We start from the raw sequence: 22,722 nt of genomic DNA, 5'->3' as shown, positions 1-22,722 counted from the left end.
GGCCAACATAGGGCTATACTATTAAGCTTGATCTTATTTTAAATTTCTCCATAGTTTGACTATTTTAACTAGTTCTGAAAATGTTTGAGTCTAATGATCATCTTTTGGTATAGACCAGTCATTTGTTAAATCAGCATTTTGAATGCAAAGTGTTTCTTGATAGAGAAACACGAACCTCCAGTTTATAATGAAGACTAAGGACAATTGCCTTTTTGTTCTCAAATGCTCTGTTTCCAAGTGCATTTTACTCGCTTGCTGTGACTGTGTTGCGCCTTTGCTAAGGGTACTGCAGCTGGATTGTGTAGTGGAACCAGGTCCAGAAAAGGAATTGCTAAAGAATGCAAGTAAACAGGATGTCAGATGTTATCCTTAGCCTATTTCCCTAAACATAGCTTTTTGGCTGCAAAGGAAAAATGCCATTCTCCTTGTTTCTGCTTATACCCCGTGATGGCTAACAACAGGGACAGTCTTCATTTGCTGGGCATGTTGTCACCCTACAACTCAACATGTTTTTCAAGGAATGCTGGTGACACACACCATTTCTGTGAGATAGTCTGAGGACATCCTGCTATTTCTTGGATGCATTTTCTCAGCCTACCTAACTCTTTGAGCTCTGTGGTGCCTGCACAGCTTCCCATGAGGCTCAAATCTGTCTGACCTAAGAGCCAGTTGGCATCTTTCTTCTAACAGAAGCCAAATTTTTGTTGGGGCTAGACTATATTGACAGTGTTTTCCCCGTCTGCCCCATGTATGTCTCATTGCCAAGGTTCACTGGAGTGCCAGTTCACCTCTGTTTTCTACACATACTTGCTTACTTTTCTCCCTCCCCATTATCTTCCTTACTTCCTTTTGTTACAGAGTCTGGCACTGTTGGGGTTTTGGGGTGTGTGTATGTGTCGTCTTCCTTTTCTTTTAAAAAAAATCTTAATGATTTTGTTTTGTAGATTTTAGAACAGAAAAAACAGTGTTATCCAATATTTCTACATTAATTTTTATGTTTCCCTATCTTTGAGTTTGGCCTCTGTGCTTTACAAATCCCATGACTGAGAGGGTTCCACTGTTGTTGAAGGAACGCTGCTTTAAACCTTTGCTCTGCAAGCACCATAAGAGAACTCATAAAAAGGAAGACAGCAGCAGATGTAATCACGGATGTGGCTTAGTTCTTGCAGCTGCCCCGGAGAGCTGTTCAGAGTGTACGAGCCTCAGGAATGAATCCAGAAGAGCAAGTCGTGACATGGCTTATATCTTTGGGAGTTTTAGATTCTCCCAAGAAGACCATCTGTGATCCGGAGGAGTTCTTAAAGTCGTCACTGAAAAATGGGGTAGTGCTGTGTAAACTGATCAACAGACTCATGCCTGGCTCGGTGGAAAAGGTAAGGTCATTTTGTAGTATCTTTGGGATTCCTTACTATCACAGAACAGCAATGATAGAATCCTCAGGATCTTTTTTAAGGGCCCTGGTCATGGGAATCCCCTACTTTAATGTCTTTCTAAGAGTTAGGCATTCTTTCTGTGTTTTAGTTTGGAAAAGTCAGAAAAATGAAATGTTATCCTTTAGTAATTGGCCCCCAAATGTTAGCAGAGTAACAGCCTGTTGCACCACTGGGACAGAAGCACCCCCCTATAGTGGTTTGCTCTGTCGTGGAGATGTGTGCCACACTTCTCTGGGTACTGCAGACATATTTTGAACTTGAGGTGCATATGAGTCTTAGAATAATAGGATGATTTTTACAGACCTTCCGGGCAGTTATTAATAGTTTGTCTAAAATCTATGTAGACTTCCTCTTTAAAAGAAAACATTGAAGCGAAGTCTATTTAGCTAGTAGGAGAAATAATCTTGAAAAAATGTCACACATGACTTGTAAAAATAAGAGAAACCAAATATATTGTAATGTGTGTTCAAAGTGAAACTAAACTTTGTCTTACAAAAACAACCAAGATTTTTGATGTAGGAAACCCATGTTCATGACAGTGGCTATTTTTATAACAGGCACTTTAAATAAACTTAAAGGTAGAGTCCTGCAATTATTTCCTTAAAGGTCAACATGATATGTGACTGTGAGTATAGCTCTTTTCCCTTTTGAGTCACTTTCTGTTGTTTTTGTTTGTTTTGTTTTTCAGGGTAGGGTTTCGCTCTAGCCCATCCTGCCCTGGAATTCACTTGGTAGTCTCAGGGTGGCCAGGAACATGATCATAGCGATCTTGATCCTCCTACCTCAGCCTCCCAAGAGCTGGGATTAAAGGTGTGCACCACCACACCTGGCCACTTTTTTTTTTTTTAATTTGAGAAACAGCAATAATCTGGTGTTAAAATGCAGAGCGATGTGATCAAGTGGAGCACACAACCAAGGTGCAATGTAGTAACGTTGCATTATCATGAGGAGGGGAGAGGGAAGGGGAAAGAAAGAGTGCTTTCTGGCTTGAAAGCAGGAACTAAACTTACAAAAATTGTCTTGGTCTTTCTAATTTACTACCCCCAAATTTGGGCTGAAGACACGAGTAAACATTTGTATGTAGAAAGGGCTTGGTGAAATTTGAAAGAAAAATCAACCGTTTAGATGTTTGCATCACTTCCTTCAGTGGTTAGTTCTCTTCCTGCACTGAGAACAGCGCTGCCCTCTGCCTTCAAAGGCTAATTATTAGCCAGTGATGACTGGGGTCTGCTTGTCATGGACTGGGCCATCTCCAAGTGACACTTGACTCTATGTTTCTAGTACTGTTTGGAGCCCCAAACTGAAGCCAACTGCATCAGCAACATCAATGACTTCCTGAAAGGATGTGCGCCCCTTCGAGTGGAAGTAAGCCTACTTGCCTCGCCTTTCATTTTGCCACTATTGTTTATTCCTGCTAACAAAAAAGGGCAGCAAATATGCTTAACTGATTTTCACTGTCATTGCCACTGAGGTAAACAGAGTTCGCACTTTTGAAGAAACCTGAGTTGAGATTGGTGGGTCCCCAGTGGTGGATTCCTAGTGGCTGTCTTTTCCACAACCCAATTCCAAACAAACACTACAGGAGTAATGTTCCATGCCTGTCATCCCAGCACTGAGGAGGTGGAGTAAGGAGGGTCAGGAAGTTAAAAGTCCTTCTCTGATACATGAGCAAGTTCAAGGCCAGCCTGGACTGCATGAGACCCTGTCTTGCCCACTCACTTCCCTAAAAAAGGAAAACTAAAACTCAAAAATGATGCATTTCAATGCAGCATCTAAGCAGAGAATATAGGCTTCCAGGGACAAGGCTTTTGTGAGTGTGCTTTCTTCCTCAGGGGAAAGAAAATTGCCTGCGGGCTGTTGCAGAGGGTCACTGTAATCCCTCTGAGCAAAACAAACAAGAAAACAAAACAAAACAAAACAAAACAAAACACAAAACACAAAACAAAAATAGCTGGGCATGGTGGTTCATACCTCTTCTGATTTCAGCCCTTGGGAGGCAGAGGTAGGAGGATCGCTGTGAGTTTGAGGCCATCCTGAGACTACATAGTGAATTCCAGGTCAGTCTGAGCCAAAGTGAGACCCTACCTCGAAAAAAACAAAAAAAAACACAACACACACACAAATAAAAAAGAATCCCACTTCAGAACAGAGGTCTTGGAAAACTGAAAGAAGCTGGCCCTCAGGTCAAAACTGCATTATGTTTAAGGTATGTTGCACTGCTGGGGGTGTAGCTCAGTCAGTGGTAGTGCACTTAATGTCTTGGGTTCAATTCCTAGCACCTCAAAAGCAAGGCACTTTAAACTATGTTGCATTATTATGTTAGGTGGGCCCCTTCAGCTTATATAAATGGTGTTACTGTAAGCCAGGCGTGGTGGTAGACTCCTTTAATCCCAGTATTTGGGAGGCAGAGGTAGGAGGATCGCTTTAAGTTCTTTAACTAATTTAAGGCCACCCTGAGACTATATAGTGAATTCCAGGTCAGCCTGGACCAGAGTGAGACCCTACCTCAAAAAAACAACAACAAAAAAAATGGTGTTACTGGAAAGGGGCAAATACTCCTGCCTGCGTGTCAAATGACTTAACTTCTTTGTGTCACTTCATGGAGAAGGGCATAGAACTCAGGACCTCCTCTTGCCTTCTAGGTCAGTGTTGTAACACAGAGCCATGCTGTCAGCCTGCCTCAGTGTTTGTTTTTTAAATTTTTGTTGTTGTTTAGTTTTATTTATTTGAGAGCGACAGAGGGAGAGGGAGAGAGAGAGAGAGAGAGAGAGAGAGAGAGAGAGAGAGAGAGAGAGAGAGAGAGAGAGACAATGGGTGTACCAGGGCCTGCAGCCACTGCAAAGGAACTCCAGACGCGTGCGCCCCCTTGTGCATCTGGCTAACGTGGGTCCTGGGGAACCGAGCCTCGAACTGGGGTCCTTAGGCTACAGAGGCAAGCGCTTAGCGGCTAAGCCATCTCTCCAGCCTCCGCCTCAGTGTTTTTATCTATGAAGTAGACACGCTAGTAGCTATGTCATGGAGTGTTTCAGGATCATGTAAGATATTACATAATAATGTTGGGTTGAGATAGTCCACCTTATAAGATCAACAACCTAATTTATGTATTATCCTCAGCTCAGGCCAGGGTCACAGATGCCCTGTATTAGTAATCAAGAATCATCTGTGGGGCTGGAGAGATGGCTTAGCGGTTAAGCGCTTGCCTGTGAAGCCTAAGGACCCCGGTTCGAGGCTCGATTCCCCAGGTCCCACGTTAGCCAGATGCACAAGGGGGCGCACGCGTCTGGAGTTCATTTGCAGAGGCTGGAAGCCCTGGCGCGCCCATTCTCTCTCTCCCTCTATCTGTCTTTCTCTCTGTGTCTGTCACTCTCAAAAAAAAAAAAAAAAAAAAAGAATCATCTGTGGATAGTAGTAGTGCTTTGAGGTTCTGGTGCTAGGCTTCTTGGGTTTACAAGCAAGTGCCTTGAACCACTGAGCCATCTCTGCAGCACCCCCATTCTTGGTTCCCAGTTCCCAATCACTAGTGGCTTTATTATCTATGGCATATTAGTTAACTATACTTTTATGTCTTGGTTTCCCCACCAGTAAAATAGGAAAGTGGCACCTATATCTTGAGAAAATAATTTCAATGAATTAATACACATAAAGCCCTCAGAAGAGTGGCTAAAACATAATATATTCAAGTGGTAATCACTACCACTACTATTATTATTACTATGACTAGCTTTGTTCCAGATACATTTTGCTTTCCTGGAAATCTTTCATGAAGCAGCATTCTGCACTTATCTCAGAATATCTTATTCCAGTCTTTCCTTTGCTCAGTGTGAGGATTAAGTCTCTCTCTCTCATATATCTTTTGGGGTGTATATGGCATATCTCTTATAGAATGCTGTCTACTAAGGAACAGATCATACTATTTAAAAATTATTTAAAATTTATTTTTATTTATTTTTTATTATTTTTATTTATGAGAGAGAGAGAGAAAGAGAGAGAGAGAGAGAATAGGTGTGTCAGGACCTCTAACCCCTGAAAATGAACTCCAGATGTATGTGCCACCATGTGCATCTGGCTTTATGTGGGTACCAGGGAAGTGAACCTAGATCCTTAGGCTTTGCAAGCAAGCACCTTAGCTGCTAAGCCATCTCTCTAGCCCAGCCCCAGTATTTTCTTTTTTTTTATTTCAGAGTGTGTGGTGTGTGTGTGTGTGTGTGTGTGTGTGTGTGTGTGTGTGTGAAAGAGAGAGAGAGAGAGAGAGAGAGAGAGAGAGGATTGGCACACCAGGACCTCAGATTCTACAATCGAACTCCAGATGCTTGTGCCACATAGTGGGCATGTGCGAACTTACGCTTGCCTCGCCTGGCTAACGTGAGAACTGGAGAGTCGAACATGGCTCCTTAGGCTTCACAGCAGCGCCTTAAACACTAAGCCATCTCTCCAGCCCTGGCTCCAGTATTTTCTTTTTTTTTTCAATTTTTAAAAAAAATTTTATTAGCATTTTCCATGATTATAAAAAAATCCCATGTTAATTCCCTCCCTCCCCCCCCACACTTTCTCCTTTCCCAATATTTTCTTTTTTATTTTTCAAATAAAAACATGGTGAAATTGCTGATGATTCCTAAGCCGTGAAGCTGCTTGAAGGTGTACCTTGCTTCTGAATGTTTCTAAGAGGACTACATGACACCGAAACACCCCTTGGCACTGGCATGGTTAAAGACTTTTCTGGTAACTGGAACTGCTTACTCGTTTAAGTACAATTGTTTATAGTAGTTTTATTCATTTTGGATAGATTTTTTTTTTTGAGGCAGAGTCTCACTCTAGTCTAGCCTGGCCTAGAATTCATTAAAGTTTTGTGCCACCATGGCTGGCAGATAGAAATCTTACTAAAAAACATATCATACTTTTCTGTCTTCTTCAAAGGAATTGGACATATTTTTGTGTTAGTGATAATTCAGGCTCACCTGAACATGGTGTGAGCATTGCAATAAAGGAAATCTGCCATTGTGGTTCATCACATACTTTCTGTAGCTTGATATGTGTGTCAGAGTCTTACCTCTGCCACTTACTGACTGTGTGACTCTGAGTCAAGTTACTTGGTATTTCTATGATCCTGTTTCCTCACCTGTATGATGGATACGTTGACAATATCTACTGCAGAGGTTTGGTTAAATTCATTTTTAAGTTTGCTCATAAGGTAATGGGGTTCATTACAGAAGATTCTTTAGGGGATCAAATGGAATGATGTTTCTATAGCACTTAATCACCCCTATCTAAATATGAGTCCCACTGGTACAGTGTTCAGTGTTCTTTGTACTATCGTGGGAAGAATTTTGTGCAACAGGTATTTTATAGGAGCCATATAGAGGCACTCCTAGAACCCCGAGAGAAGGCACAGAGAATCACTTTAGAAGAAATGAGAGTGGAAATTGAGCTGAGGAACTCTGAGAAGCCAGGAATGTTGCCCATACAGGCTCATGCTTCCAGGGAGCTAGGAATAGACCTAGATAGAAATATTCTAGAAGGTCACTAGAAAAAGAGGGGCAAGTTCATAACACAGGGTCTAGCATAGGACATGCCCGGTGAGGGGGCTGGGGAGCTGGCTCGATGGGTCAAGTGCTTGATGCACACATATGAAGACCTGTGTTTGCATCTCCAATATCCAGGTAAATGGCGGGTGTGGTGGCACATGCCTGTAATCCCAGGGCTGGTGAGGTGGAGACAGGAGGTCCCTTGGAGCTCACAGGCTGACTTAGGTAGTTACAGAGAAAGACTCCCAACATTGGCCTCTGACCTCCATGCACATGAACATGTGTGCAGATACATACACACACACACGCATGCGCACATACGTATTTGCAAACAAGAAGGTTCATAGTAGAAAAGCTCTACACATGTGAAAAGCAAGAAGAGCTGGTCTGGATCATTTCCCAGAACACACTATGTGTGATTTTTATCTAAAGAAAGGCTGTCAGCTTGAGACTGGCCGTTTGGAAGTGTAGAGCACTACAGTCAGAGAAACAGTACCACACTGACCACCCAGGTATTGGGCTAGGGCCATGGGAACCACATTACAGGCTTGTCATCCTCTGTGCACGTGGATGGCCACTTGGCCTGTCCAAGTGACCTCCGTCTTTGTGTTGTCTATGGCTATGAGGTCTTAGGTCCATAGTAGTCCACACAGCTAGTAACTGAGACACATGGGGAATAAAGGACTCTTTGAGGCACCTCCACAACATGTGTTTTTTTAAAAATTTTTTTGTTTTATGTTTATTTATTTATTTATTTATTTTTGAAAGTGACAGAGAAAGAGGGAAAGAGGGGGGGGAGAGAGAGAGAGAGAGAGAGAGAGAGAAAGAGAGAGAGAGAATGGGCACGCCAGGGCTTCCAGCCACTGCAAATGAACTCCAGACACATGCACCCCCTTGTGCATCTGGCTAACGTAGGTCCTGGGGAATCAAGCCTCGAACCAGGGTCCTTAGGTTTCACAGGCAAGAGCTTAACCTCTAAGCCATCTCTCCAGCCCGCAACATGTGTTTTTTGAAGCAGTTGTTTTTTTCCTTAATTTTGATGAAAACAAATTTATCTACTTTTTGTTTGACTTTTAGTACTATCTATGAAATTCTTGCCTAATCAGAGGCCATGAATATTTCTCTTTTCTTTTAAAAGTGTTATAGTCATGTCAATCCCTTCTGAGTTAATTTTTGCATATGATAGGAGGATAGGGTCCATGTTAGTTTGTTTCTGCATTTGTACATACTATAGTTTTTCATCACCCATTATTGAAAAGATTTTTATTCCACTAAATTGATTAATGTAGCTTAGTAGTAAGTTTAAAATCAGAAGATATGAGCCCTCTAACTTGTTCTTTGTTTTAAAAACCATTTTGGAATATTCTAAATACTTTAAATATCCAGGAGTTTTAGAATCATCTTGCCCATTTCTTTCTTTCTTTTCTTGAGACAGGGTCTCCATATGTAGCCCTTGTTGTCTTGAAACTCACTATGTAGATCAGGCTGGCCTTGAGCATGCCTTAATCCTTTTGCTTCCTGAGTTCATGGAATACAGGTGTGTAGAATCATGCCTGTTTCATCTTGTTCATTTCTGCACAAAAGCCAGCTGAGGTTTTGATAGAGACTGTGTTCAACTTGTAGATCACTTTGAGGAATAGAGCTATCTTAGCAGCATTACATTTTGAATCTAAGCAGAGATTTATTTCCATTGATTTGGATTTTTTTTTCATTTCATTCAACCATGTTTTTGTAGTTTTCAGAGTACATGTCTGATGCTCATTTGGTTTAATTCATTCCAATGTATTTTCCTCCTCCTCCTTAAGCACTTTTAACAACTGATCCATTTCTCTAGCCCCCCCCCCTCTTTTGAAACAAGACCTCATGTTGTCCAGATTGGCCTTGAAGTTCTTGAAGTTGTTATGTAGTTAAGGATGACCTTGAACTCCTGAACATCCTGCCTCCGCCAATATATGCTGGGGTATACTTTTTAAAAACTTTTTGTTCATTTTTATTTATTTGAGAGTGACAGAGAGAGAAAGAGGCAGATAGAGAGAGAGAGAGAATGGGCACGCCAGGGCCTGCAACCATTGCAAATGAACTCCAGATGTATGCGCCCCCTTGTGCATCTGACTAACATGGGTCCTTGAGCCTCAAACTGGGATCCTTAGGCTTCACAGGCAAGTGTTTAACCGCTAAGCCATCTCTCCAGCCCTGGGGTATGCTTTTTTTGAGGTAGAGTCTCACTCTAGCCCAGGCTGACCAACTCACTCTGTAGTCCCAGGCTGGCCTCGATTCATGTTGATCCTCCTACTTCTGACTCTTGAGTGTTGGGATTAAAGGCCTATCCCACCATGCTTGATGCTATTACAAGCAGAATTTCTTTCTTTCTTTAAATAAATATTTTATTTATTTGTTTATGAGAGAGAGAGAGAAAATAGGCGTGCCAGGGCCACTAGCCACTGTAAACAAACTCCAGATGCATGCACCACCTTGTGCATCTAGCTTATGTGGGTACTGGGGATTCCAACCTGGTTCCTTAGGCTTTTCAGGCAAGTGCTTTAACCACTAAGCAATTTCTCCAGCCCCTTTCTTTCTTTTTGATGTGGGTTCTCATGTAGATCAGGCTGCACTTGAACTAAACATGTAGCTAAGGTTGACCTTGAACTTCTGATCCTCTGGACTACACCTATTGAGTGCTGCAATCGCTCACATGTACTACCATGCACATCTTTGATTGTTTTATTTTTTCTTAAAAGCACATTTATTTTATTTATTTGAGAGTGAAGGAATAAGAGAGAGAGAGAGAGAGAGAGAGAGAGAGAGAGAGAATGGGCACGCTAGGGTCTCTTGTCTCTGCACATGAACTCCAGATATATTCACCACTTTGGGCATGCATCTGGTTTTACATTGACACTGAGAAATTGAACCTGAACCAGCAGGCTTTGCAAGCAAGAGCTTTAACCACTAAGCACCTCTCCAGCCCTGCTGTCTTTCTTATTTTTTAAAAATATATTTCTTTATTTGAGACACACACACACACACAGACACACACACAGACACACACACACACACACACACACACACACACACACACACAGAGAGAGAGAGAGAGAGAGAGAGAGAGAGAGAGAAAGAGAGAGAGAGAGAGAGGGAGTGTATTGGTGTGTCACAGCCTCTTGCCACTGCCAATGAACTCCAGATGGATGCGCCACTTTGTGTATCTGGCTTTACTTGGGTACTGGGGAATTGAACCCAGGCCAGCAGGCTTTGATTTTTTTTTTTTGTTTTTGGTTTTTTGAGGTAGGGTCTCACTCTAGCTCAGGCTGACCTGGAATTCACTATGTAGTCTCAGGGTGGCCTCAAACTTACAGCGATCCTCCTACCTCTGCCTCCCAAGTGCTGGGATTAAAGGCATGTGCCACCACACCCTGCTCCAACAGGCTTTGAAAGCAAGCACCTTTAACTGCTGAGGCATCTCCCCAGCTCTGTTTTCTTTCTTTTTTGGAAGTAGGGTCTCACTCTAGCCCAGGGTGGCCTCAAATGCATGGTATCCTTCTTCCTCCGCTTCTCAAGTACTGAATTAAAGGCTTGAACCAATATACTCAGATAGGCGCAGCTTTTTTTGTTATCTTTTTGTTTGCTGTTTTTACATGGATTTTGGGGAGTCAAACTTGGGCAGTCTTAGGTCTTTCCTGGCCCTGATATAGCAGCAAGCACTCTTGACTGCTGAACTAGCCCCCTAGTTTGGAATTGGTTGCTTAGCTTTGTTTGTGTTTTGATTGTTCCTTGCAGGTGTATGGAAATGCAATTAATTTTTAATGTTTGTCCTTTATCCTTCACCTTTACAGAATTTGATGATCAGTTTTAATAGTTTCTTCTTATTTTTACAAGATTATGTAATGTTTGAATTAGTGACAAGTTTAATTCTGCCTTTTGAATCTGGACACTTTTCTTCCATTTTCTTCACTAATTAGTCTGGCTTGAACCTTTCCATGTTGACTAGAAGCAGTGAGAATGACATCCTTGTCTTGTTTGATCTTCAGTAGGAAAGCCTTCAGACTTTCAGCTTTAAGCATGATGTTAGCTGTGTTTTTTTAAAGATGACCTTTATTGGGCTGGGGTGTCTCCTTACATTACTAGTTTGTTCAGCATTTTTCTTTTTTATTTATCATGGAAGGGTGCTGGGTTTTTCCAAAACACTTTCTGTTTTTGTTTATGCTTCTGTTAAGATGGTCATTGGTTTAGGCCCTTTATTGTACGGATACAGTACATTGATTCACAGTCAGATGTTAACTCAATCTGACATCCCTGGGGTCAATCCAAGGGAGTTATGTTGTATGTGTACATTTATGATTATTCTTGATGGGTCTTTTTTCATGGAATTGGGATTACTGTGTCAAATTTTGATAATATTGAATTCTCCTACAAATATGCTGTGTGTTATGTACACACTTCCACCAGGAGTGTAGAAATTGTCTTCTTCCTCATGTTCTTGTCAGTATTTCATATTGCTTATCTTCAAAGCTTACTAAAGTGATGGATGAAAATAGTATTTCATTTTTTGCTGTAATTTGTGTTTCATAATTCCTAATGAATTTTGACATCCTGTCATTCCATCATAGTCCATTTGTGTTTCTCTTTTGTGGACTAAATATATCTTTCTTACACAATGGAGAAAGCAAAAAAGAATATTCAGTCAATTCAAAACTTTCCAGAACATATGGAAAAAAAAATTTTTTTTTATTAGGTAGTGTCACTAATGGGACTAGGAGGCTCCTCAACTACATGACTTCTAGAATTCATAAGATTCTCCCTCCCACCCTTTGAGGAGATGTTGCCTTTGGACTAAGTGGGAGTCAGCAACGGGTCAGATTCTTCTGATTAGTTGGGTGTCCTGAGTGATACCTCTCTGATGGCATTGTTTTGGCAAAAGCCATATGACTGGCGGGCCTGTGGAAGCCCTTGCCCAGAGTCTTTCCTCTCATCCCCACAGGCACTCCCGCCTGGTCCTCTCCTACCATTGCTACCTTCCGCTTGCCTAGTATATTTTATCATTATCATTTTGCAGAAATGAACTCAGCTTACTTTGTAACATAGTGTCTTGTTCATGAAGCATGTCACTGAAGTAATATGTGATTCAGCTAGTGTTTTCCTCTTTCTCTTTCTCTTTCCTTCCTTCCCTTTCTCCCTCCCTCCATCCCTCTTTCCAATACCAGCCAGGAGCAGTATGGTTTTTCTCTGCCTCCACCCTCTCACTCCCTCCTGTCTCCCTGAGTCACTCCATCTGCCTTGTCACAGGAACAGCTCTGGTGCTGTCCCCAAAGTAAGGCCTGTAGGATGGACAATTTGCCATTCCATATGGGCTGCTCTTCAGGAAGGCAGTCTTGGAAGTAAGGCAGCTTTACCCATGCTCTAGAGCCAAGGCTTAGTCTCTCTCCAGGCAGCCAGAGCTCTAAGAAAGCAGGGCAAGGCAAAGCCAATAGCTGTGATTGGACAATGGACCCTCTTCAAGTCCTAGCCCTGACATGTGTGAAGTCAAGCCCTCCTCTCTAGGCCTCAGTAGAATGAGATGACTAACTCCACAGAGGATAAATAGTGTCTAATCGTCTGCCAACACTTTTTACTTTTAATTTAATTTAATTTTATAAACATATTTTTACGTTTTATTGACAACTACAATAAGTTTAGACAATAAACCATGATATTTCCCTCCCCTCCCCACTTTCCCCTTCAAAATTCTACCCTTCATTGTATTCCCTCTTCCTCTCAATTAGACTCATCTTTTCCTCCTATTATGAGGGTTTTCTGTAGGTAGTGTAAGACACTGTGAGATCATGGATATCCAAGCTATTTCATGTCTGTAAGATTGCGTTGTAAGGAGTCCTACCCTTCCTTTGGCTCTTACATTCTTTCCACCACCTCTTCTGCAATGGATCCTGAGTCTTGGAAGGTGTGATAGAGATGCCTCAGGGCTGAACACTCCTCTGTCATTTCTTCTCACTACTAGGGTGACTTTTGAGTCAACCCAGAGGTCACCACCATCTGAAAAGGGAAAACTTCTTTAACCAAAATGAGAGTGTCCTTAATATATTGGTATGAACATTAAATAAAGTGTTTACAGGGTAGTTTGGTGAGTATACTATATGCATTTGGCCAGACAACAGCATGCATTGCAACCCTAGGGCTTATGAACTCCTCTGCGATAGGCTCTTGAATAAATTTCCAGTACCAGGCGGTATCCCCTCTTGGGGAGTGGGCCTACAATTAAATTACAAAGCAGCTGGTTTCTCCCATCATTGACATGCCACTGTTGCAACAGTTGGCACATTTGGCCTGGCTGGCCAGTCTTAAGGCTTTCAATGTCCACTACTGTTTATCACTGTCGATGACTTCCCATAATCTTCATAATCTTCATGCAGCATAACTTTTTCCAGCTTTTTGGCTGGTCAACAGGGGGCAGTTTTTTTTTTAAATTATGAGAGAGAGAATTTGTGTGCAACTGAACTCCAGACACTTGTACCACTTTGTGCATATGCGTCACCTTGTGCATCTGGCTTGTGTGGGTTCTGGAGAGTCGAACCTGGGTCCTTAGGCTTCACAGGCAAGTGCCTTAACCACTAAACCATCTTTCCAGCCCAGGGAGGATATTTTCAGCTCAGTCCCAGCTTGATTTCTGCCCCCACCCTTCTTATTTTTTGAGATAGTCTCACCAAACCTGGTGCTCACCAGTTTGGCCAAGACTAGCTAGCCAGCAAGTCCTAGGGATCCTCTGCCTCCCCATTGTGGAATTACAGGTATGTGCCATCACACCTAACTTTTTAAATTTTTTTATTAGCTAGTTTTTTACTCAGTGAATACAGTCAAGTTGGTACCATTGTTAGGCTCATCCATGTCCTACCCCCTCCCGCTGGCCCCTCCTTGTTGAAGCATATGGGTCGTGCATTATGGAGTTAGCCCACAGTTATGGGTACCATAAATGTCTCTGCATATCATGACCCAACATGTGGCTCTGACATTCTTTCCGCCCCCTCTTCCGCAAAATTTCCCTGAGCCATGTTGGGTTCATTTTGGGTCTGCTTCAGTGATGAGGTGTTGGGGGCCTCTGAGGCTCTGGATATCTAATTTGGTAGGAGTTGATTGTTTTCTGTGTCAATCTTCTTCACTCTTGTGCTGGTACCCAGTTCACCAAGAAAACATCCTTGCTTGCTTTGCCAATTATTCTTAGTTTCAGCTGGGGTCCTTTTGAGCACACCCAACATTTATGTGGGTGCTGGGAATCTGAACTCGGGTCCTCACACCTGCATGGCAAGTATTTTACTGAGCCAGCTTCCCAGCCCTTAATATCGGACACCACTTTTTTTTTTTTTTCCAGGTAGGGTCTCACTCAAGCACAGGCTGACCTGGAATTCACTCTGTAGTCTCAGGGTGGCCTTGAACTCATGGCAGTCCTCCTACCTCTGCTGGGATTAAAGGTGTGTGCCACCATGGCCAGTTCTGGCACCACTTTTAAAAGACCCATTTCCATCACTTTCCACTGGGCAAAGCTTTACATATTCAGCTGCTCAACATATTCAGCTGCTCAATTTTGAGTAATGGGAATACTAAAATGGATTTTAGCAAGCTTTTTTTTTTTTGGTGTTCCCTGTCTAGCAAATGTGACACTCTGAATGGAATTTCCAGGAGTTAATTAGATGTCAGTTGTGACCTGTAACTCTGGTCATCCTACTCTTATTTTTTTAAAATTTTTGTTCATTTTTACTTATTTATTTGAATGTGACAGAGAGAGAGAAAGAGACACACAGAGAGAATGGGTGCGCCAGGGCTTCCAGCCACTGCAAACGAACTCCAGACACGTGCGCCCCCTTGTGCATCTGACTAACGTGGGACCTGGGGAACCGAGCCTCGAACCGGGGTCCTTAGGCTTCACAGGCAAGCGCTTAACCGCTAAGCCATCTCTCCAGCCCCATCCTACTCTTTTACATTAAAAAAATTCTATAAAGAATGAATTTCAAACTGGGCATGGTATCACATACCTGCAATCCCAGCTACTCAGGAGGGCCAGGAGGGAGAATCTGAGTTTCACAGCAGTGTGGGTTACTTAGTAAGTCCATGTTTCAAAAATAAAATTATAATGGGTCAAGGGTGCAGCTCAGCGACAGAGCACTTTGCTTAGTATGTGTGAGACCTTGGGTTCAATCCCCAGCACAGAAAAAAAAAAAAAAGGACTTCAAGTGAAGTTTTAAATATTTTCCATCTGTCAGGAACCTTTTTGTTTTCCCTGCAAAAGGCTATTTGATTTGGGGCCTGTTGTTAGCCCAGCAAGGAGAGCCAGTATGGTTCAAGAAAGGAATGGGTGTGAGGGGTCAGTGACAAGCGCCCAGGTATCTTGGGGATTCCGAGTTGCATCTGGGGACGGGCCACCAATAGGAAAGGCTTGTTCTTAGATCCAGCATCCTCACCCGAGGCATTAGCCTTGGCCCTGGGCCGGCCAGGCGCGGGTTGTCCCGGGCTTGAGACTTGAACTGGGTGGCAGCAGCATGCGCAGTGTGGCTGCTGCTGCTCCACCGCGTCTTTGGCGGCTGCCGCCGCCGCCGCCACTGCTGCTGCTGCTGCTCTGCCCTGCGCCGCTGTCACTTCCAGTTCCTACTTCTGCGATCCAGGTCCGGGTCATTGCTTCCCCGCCGCTGGCCCAGTCCCTCCAGGCCGCTCTCCCTCCCTGGCCAGGGCTTAGGCAGCCAAGTGGGGTCCTGAGGGGCGTCGCCGGCGGGCTTCCCCGGGCAGCCGCCTCCCTCCAGCCCATGCCCCAGGAGCCCTCGGCCGGCTCGTCTCGGGTGCACTCAGTGGGGCGCGCCTCTGGCACCCCACGGTCAGCGCCGCGGTTCTCCGCCCGCCGAACGGCAAGGCTCTAGAGCAAGAACTTGAGGGCAAGAATCTGACTTTCCTTTTTCAAAAAGCATTCAAAAAACCTCCCTCTCCTGGAGAGGTTGCCGGCGCCGCACGGAGTTTGGAGACGGGCGCCCCCTCCTCGCCCGCGTCCAGGAGCAAAGTTGCAGCCGCCCCTCCCCGCCCGGGCCAGCCGATCCCAGCTCTCCAGTTTCGCCCTGGTGGCAGACGGGTCCCAGCTCCCGCTGGCTGGGAAAGATCGCTTCCCGCAGCCTTGGCACAGGCTCGCCCGCCCGTTCGCCGGCCCCGTGACTGAGTCGGAAGCGCGAGCCGCGTCCAGGAGGCGGCAGCGGCGGCCGCACGGTTGGAGGGAGCGAGCAGCCGGAGGACAGGCGGGCAGCGGCGAGCCAGGTGACCGTCTCGGGGCAAGGGGTCACGGGAAGGGGAGCTGGCGAGGGGCTGGGGCTGGGGGGCCGGGGGAGCCCGAGAGGAGCCGCCCTTGCTCCTCATTGCTGTGGTTCCCAGCCCTCGCCCCAGCCTCAGCCAGCGGGGTCCGTTCTTTGCCAGGGCCTCTCAGAGCTTCTGGGGCCCGGAGGGCGGGGGCGGGGGCGCAGAGCCAGGACGCACCAAACTTAGGGGCGTGCTATCCAGCTCTGGCCGTAAGGTTTGCAGCAGATCGTATTCTATCTTTTCTCATCCCCCTGGAACCAGAGCAAGAGTTAACAGCACTATTTTTGATACTAATTTGATGCCCTCTCAACCCTGGGCATTGATGCATCTGGGGATGTGTGACAGAGGTCTGTTGCAGGAATGGTTTGCGGATGGAACACTTGTACTCCACAAAGGTGTTCTAAAGTGCCTGTAGTTCATGTCGAGTTTTCATTTTCCAGTTATTTAGGAACCCAACAGGTATTCCAGTTATTTCAGCTCTAGAGTGGAGTGCCCTCAACTTTATCTCTGTGTCTTCAAATATTGTTCTCCTGAAATATCTTCTTTTTTATTTATTTATTTTGTTTGAGGATGTAGGAGTGACTCACTTTTTTTTTTTTTGCCATTTCTTAATGTGTAGTGGGAATAAAAACACAGTCAAGGAATATATTTTTCTGTAAAACTATATTTTGTCAATAAAAGCTTCACATAAAACAAAAGGCACATAGAAGGGGATAAATTTCAACTGATGTTTCATTTTTGAGGTATTAGTTTTTAAGGCAAAATTCTTAGATCTGAACTGCTTGTCTAACTTAGGTTTGCTTGGAAAATCCAGTTTGTCCTTGAACTTCCTATCTGAATTTTGACATTGACCATGGTAAGAGGATCTCTGATGACATCATTTGCTCCAGCCACAGTTCAGTGCTCCATGGCTGAGAGCACTTCTGTCCAGAACCTAAAGAGCAGGCCTGCCCTTGGACTCAGTAGAGGCATTTCCAAAGGTTTCTCTTAAGCAAAGTATTATGCTACATGCGGGGAGGGGAGTGCTGCAGTCCCTTCTTACATAAGCCAGCTTCAGGCCCATGTGGCTCCTGGCAAGCTTGGAGCAATTCAACTAAGACAGTGTCTGTCTTCATGTGTGGGGCTGGGGAATAACTGGAGTTCTGAACAAAGTAAATTTCCATCTAGTATTCTCACCTTGCATTGCTTTGACAATTAATTGTTTGAATGGTTTTTTGCTTATCTCAAATTCACCATGTCCTTGTGAAGGATGTATGAGAGATGGCTTTCATATGACAAGGAAACAGAAAAGTTTGGTTAACCAAAGTCATATAGCATACCAATGGTAAAGTCAAAACACTAACGTGAGGCTCCTGCTTTCAGCCCAGATTTTGTTGCTTGTTATCTTGTTTATCTTGCATAAATATGTCTCATTTGAGGCACTGTAGAGATGTTTTGTCTTCTAAACTGCTAATTATTTTGGATTCATTTTGCCAACTCTCCTTTTGGCCTTGCCTTGCTTGCATAGGGCTGGCCTTGCTATGAGTGAGGGCAGCACCTATGGTTTGTATTTGCCTCTGATCTCCAGGAATATTTGGGGAACGGCAGGTGCTGGAAAGAGTGAGTGAGTGGCCAGCGTCTAGAAACTTCTGATGCTCATTTGATATCATTTGTGGATTATTACTTCAGTCTCTAGAAATGTATTCAGGAGGAGAAATCAGAGGGTGTGAGTTCTGTGCATTTACAGCAGTGAGTTCCTCCTGCACCTAGGACCGTAGATGCAAAGAAGGAAAAGGAACTGAATACTATTTCCTCAGCACCTGCTATGTTCTAGGAATTGGATTGGGTGCCTGAAGTACCTTACTTTATTTTTTGTTTGTGTATGAGATGGAGGGGGTGGGGAGATAGGGCATGCCAGGGCCTCTGCTGTTGCAAACTTTAGATGCATGTGCCTTTCTGTGCATCTGGATTTGCATGGGTACTGGAGAATCGAATCCAGGCTGTTAGACTTTGCAAGCAAGCACCTTTGACCATCGAGTCCCTTTGGTACTTTACTTAATCTTCACAATATATGATCCTAAGAAACAGTTGGGAAATGAGATTTGAGGCCGACCCACCCTGGCAGGGGAAGGCAGAGGCAGAAGTGCCACTGACACACCTTACTTCAGAACTCTACCCTCATCAGAAGCCCCCCACCGCTCTAGCAATCTCCTAATAAGCACAGGAACATCTAGTTCCTTCTCTCAGCATGGCTATACATTAGACTCATCGGGAGTAGCTTTATTTATTTAGAAACAAGATCTCATGTAGTCCCATGATGACCTTGAACTCCCATCCTCTGCTTACACCTCCCTAATGCTGGTATTATAGGAGTGTGCTTGGTTTGTGCAGTACTTGGGTTGGAACCCAGGGCCTCATGCATGCCAGGCAAGGACTCTACCACTGGCATGCATCTCCAGGCCTAGGGTGCTTTTAAAAGCACAAGTGTTGCCTGGTATGGTGGTTCATGCCTTTAATACCAGCACTTGAGAGGCAGAGATACGAGGATTGGAGTAAGTTCAAGGCCACCCTGAGACTACATAGTGAGGCTTACAGTGAGACTCTACCTTGAAAACACAAACCTCCTTCCAAAAACCATAAGTGTTAGCTGGGCATGGTGGCTCATACTTATAATCCTAAGATTTAGAAAGCTAAGGTAGGAGGATTGCCATGAGCTTGAGTCCAGCCTGGGCTACAGTGTGAGCTCCAGGTCAGCCTGGGCAAGTGTGAGAACCTGTCTCAACCAATAACAACACTGTGTTGGAGTCCCATCAACCCAGGGGTTCTGAGTTAATTGGCCTAGGTATTGGCATTTTTTAAAAAAAGTTGAAGTCAGTTTTATAACATGAATTCAGGAAATGAATACCTATATAACTTTCTCTTGGATTAAGAAGCAGAAGATGGACTGTAGAGATGGCTTAATGGTTAAGGCGTTCACCTGCAAAGCCTAAGGACCCAGGTTTGATTCCCCAGTATCCATGTAAGCCAGAGGCACAAGGTGGTGTATGCACCTGGATTTCATTTGCAGTGGCTGGAGGCCTTGGCAAGCCCATTCTCTCTTTCAAATAAATAAATAAAAATAAATTTTAAAAAGCAGAATAAAGCTGGGTGTGGTAGTGCACGACTTTATCCCAGTACTTGGGAGGCAGAGGTAGGAGGATTGCCATGAGTTCAAGGCCACCCTGAAACTACATAGTGAATTCCAGGTCAGCTTTGGCTAGAGAGAAATCATACCTCAAAACACAAACAAAAGAAAGCAGAATATTATTGTCATCCACAGCCACTGCCTTCCCAGTCATTACCTCTCACCAAGAGCAACACTACCCTGACTTCTAAGATGAGAAATTCCTTTCTTTTTGGTTTGGTTCTTTAAATGAATGTGATCATACAAGCATTCATTTATATAAGGTTCCTTCCACTTGGCATAATATTCATACCCATGATGCAGCAGCTACTAGGGGCTCATTTTTTTAAATTACTGATTAGTATTCCACTGAATGGATGTACCGTATTTTGCTTTTCTATTTAGTCACTCATTGATGGACATATAGGTTGTTTGTACATTTAAAAAAATATTTATGAGAGGGGGGGGGAGCAAGCGAAAATGGGTGCACCAGGGTATCTCTCCACTGCTAATCAACTCTAGATGCATGCACCATTTTTTGGCCTTATGTGGGTACTAGGGCATGGATCCCAGGTCAGCAGGCATTGCAAGCAAGTGCCTTTAACTGCTGAGCCATCTCTCCAGCCCAATTATTCTTTTCAAATCTCTGCAAGTGATTCTAATGAGTAATCAGAGTTGTGAACCACTTTCCAAGTTTATCCAGAGTTTGGCAAACTAGCTGTCCCAACTATCTGACACCTGGCTGAGACCACAAAGAAAGAGATGCCCAATGATTAGATTTTTTACTTAACGTAACACATAGCTGAGTGGATTGCAATTATTTTTTTTCTCAATATATTCATTTGAAATATACAGTGAAGGACCAGCCACTCTGGACAGTGTTTTGTCCTTTAATTTAATTTATTAATTTCTTTGTGTTTGTATGTGTGTGTGTGAGAGAGAAAGAGGCATATATATATATATGTACAGAGAGAGAGGGGGGAGGGGATAATGAGCATGTCAGGGCCTCTACCACTGCAAACGAACTCCAGATGCATGCACCACCATGTGCATCTAGCTTAGGTGGGTACTGGGAAGTCGAACCTGGGACTTTTGGCTTCACAGGTGTGCACCTTAACCACTAAGCAATCTCTCTCTCTCTCCAGCCCCCTGGACAGTGGTTTTATGGTGCTTCTCTCCATTGTACCAAAGCTGTCAGTGAAATGTTAACCCTGTGCCACTTTTCCTGCATGCTTCTTTTTTTGTTATTGTTTTTGTTTTTTGAGGCAAGCCCAACAGACTGGCCTTTTTTATGCGACGGGCGGGGGTGGAGAGTGAGAGAGCGAGGACTGACATGTCAGGGCCTCCAGCCACTGCAATTAAATTCCAGATGCGTGCACCCCCTTGTGCACGTGTGGCCTTGCATGCTTGCATCACTGTGCATCTGGCTTACGTGGGACCTGGAGAGTCAAACATGAGTCCTTCAGCTTCACAGGCAAGCACCTTAACTGACAAATCATCCCTCCTGCCCTTTCGCATGCTTCTTCATTGTCATCTACCAATGTTTCATTGTCCTAACTTGTAATATTTTAAAATATTTTATTTTTATTTACTTGAGAGAGAGAAAGGGAGAGAGAATTGAGAAAGAGAATGAGCATGTCAGGGCCTCTAGCCACTGCAAATGAACTCCAGATGCATGTACTACCTTGTGCATCAGCTTACGTGGGTTCTGGGGAATCAAACCTGGGTTCTTTGGCTTTGCAGGCAAGTACCTTCACCACTAAGCCATCTCTCTCGCCCTATATATTTTTTCTTTTTCTTTTGGTTTTTTGAGGTAGGTCTTTACTCTAGCTCAGTCTGACCTGGAACTTACTATGTAGTCTCAGGGTGGCCTCAAACTCATGGCGATCCTCCTACCTCTGCCACCCAAGTGCTGGAATTAAAGGTGTGCACCATCATGCTTGGCAACTTTTGACATTTTTGTATTGCATTTTAAGGGGTTCCTTGAAATTTCTTTATATTTTAAAATATATTAAACACAAAGTATTTAGTAAACCAAAAAAAAAAAAAAAAAAAAGAAAGAAAGAAAGAAAGAAAGAAAGAAAGAAAGAGAAAGAGATGCTATGCTGGGTATAGTGGCACATTCCTGTAATGTGCCACTATAATGTGTCACTGTAATGTGATAGGCTGAAGCAGGAGGATTCACAATAGTTTGAGGCCAGTCTGGGCTAGACTGGAGGGGGGGGGGGAGAGGAGGGGAAGAAGGCGGAAAAGGGAGAGGACAAACCTAGTTTCTTTTTTAGCCTCCTATCTTCTAACCCTTTTCTACTGAATTAGGCAGTATGTATTCAATTCCTCATAATCCCTTGGCACCAAGATATCTTTACATTACATTACTTGTCTACTCTTGTTATGGGAACCTATCAAAATGTCTATTTGCTAGGCTTGGAAACTTTCAAAGGCAGGGACCAAAGTTTGATCATCTTTATAACATCATTCCTCAGAACGGGCTCATAGCAGGAACTCAGTGAATGCTTACTAAATAAGTGCCCAGTAAGTTGACTTGAACAGTCAGAGGAGACCTGGACTACAATGGAGATGATCCATCTTTACACTGAGACTTCTCTACTTTGTTCCTAGGAGACTATCTCAGGCCCTCACTCAGAGTGGAATTGCTTTTATCTAAGCATGTGAACATTTAGGGTAACCTGGTTGTTCATCCTTAACTGATTAGAAATAGATGAGGTAAGGTATGTGGAAACACTTTAAAAACTGGGACACAGCATCTGAATAGAAGCTGGAATGAAGGAAAAAGAGTGGCTATCGCAGATTAGACATGCTGATAATAACAATATATATGTATATCTATACATACATATAGATATGCATGTAATGTGGAAGAAATGAAATTGACAGCACATCAGCAAAGGAACAGGACAGAAAAACTATATAACACAGACCGCCAAAGACAAAACCCTCTGAGGGCCTTTGGTAGGAGACCAGACACATGCTATGTAGGGTAGGTCTAGTGATTTGGAATTGCAATTGCTTCTTATCTTTCCTTGTCTGCATTTGTTACTTGGTCTGGGCATCGTGTACTTGCATGCATGCACATACGTGTGCGTGTGTCTGTGTGTAGTATATTAGTGCTGTGGCTAAGGACTTCAGCTTTGGACTGAACCAGATGTAGGTTGGCCTTTTATTACATATTGCCAATGTCCTGGTGGCAAGAGTAAGTAGTGCCAATGATGAGGTGGTGCTACCCCTCGTGTTAACAAAAGAATGGCAGTGAGCCCAGTGACAGCCATCAATGAAAGCTAGTTTCTAATTG

General features: G+C 43.7%; 1 protein-coding gene across 2 annotated transcripts in view; it reads left to right on the top strand.

Annotated features, from left to right (window-relative positions):
* Positions 1-1,133: 1,133 nt before the first annotated feature.
* Positions 1,134-22,722, top strand: part of Arhgef6 (Rac/Cdc42 guanine nucleotide exchange factor 6) — a 164,790-nt gene continuing 143,201 nt past the window's right edge. The window contains exons 1-2 of one of the 2 annotated variants that reach the window (XM_045140179.1): positions 1,134-1,373; positions 2,715-2,798. In XM_045140179.1, coding sequence (XP_044996114.1) covers positions 1,209-1,373; positions 2,715-2,798 — 249 coding nt within the window. In that variant the 5' untranslated portion in view covers positions 1,134-1,208. Of the gene's footprint in view, positions 1,374-2,714; positions 2,799-15,574; positions 16,232-22,722 lie in introns of those variants that run through there. The other variant, XM_045140180.1, reaches the window with a different exon arrangement.

Source organism: Jaculus jaculus, chromosome X (genome assembly GCF_020740685.1).
Source record: "Jaculus jaculus isolate mJacJac1 chromosome X, mJacJac1.mat.Y.cur, whole genome shotgun sequence".
NCBI classification, from domain to species: Eukaryota; Metazoa; Chordata; class Mammalia; order Rodentia; family Dipodidae; genus Jaculus; species Jaculus jaculus.
Note: the sequence above shows the minus strand (reverse complement) of the source record. Positions and strands in the feature narration are given on the sequence as shown.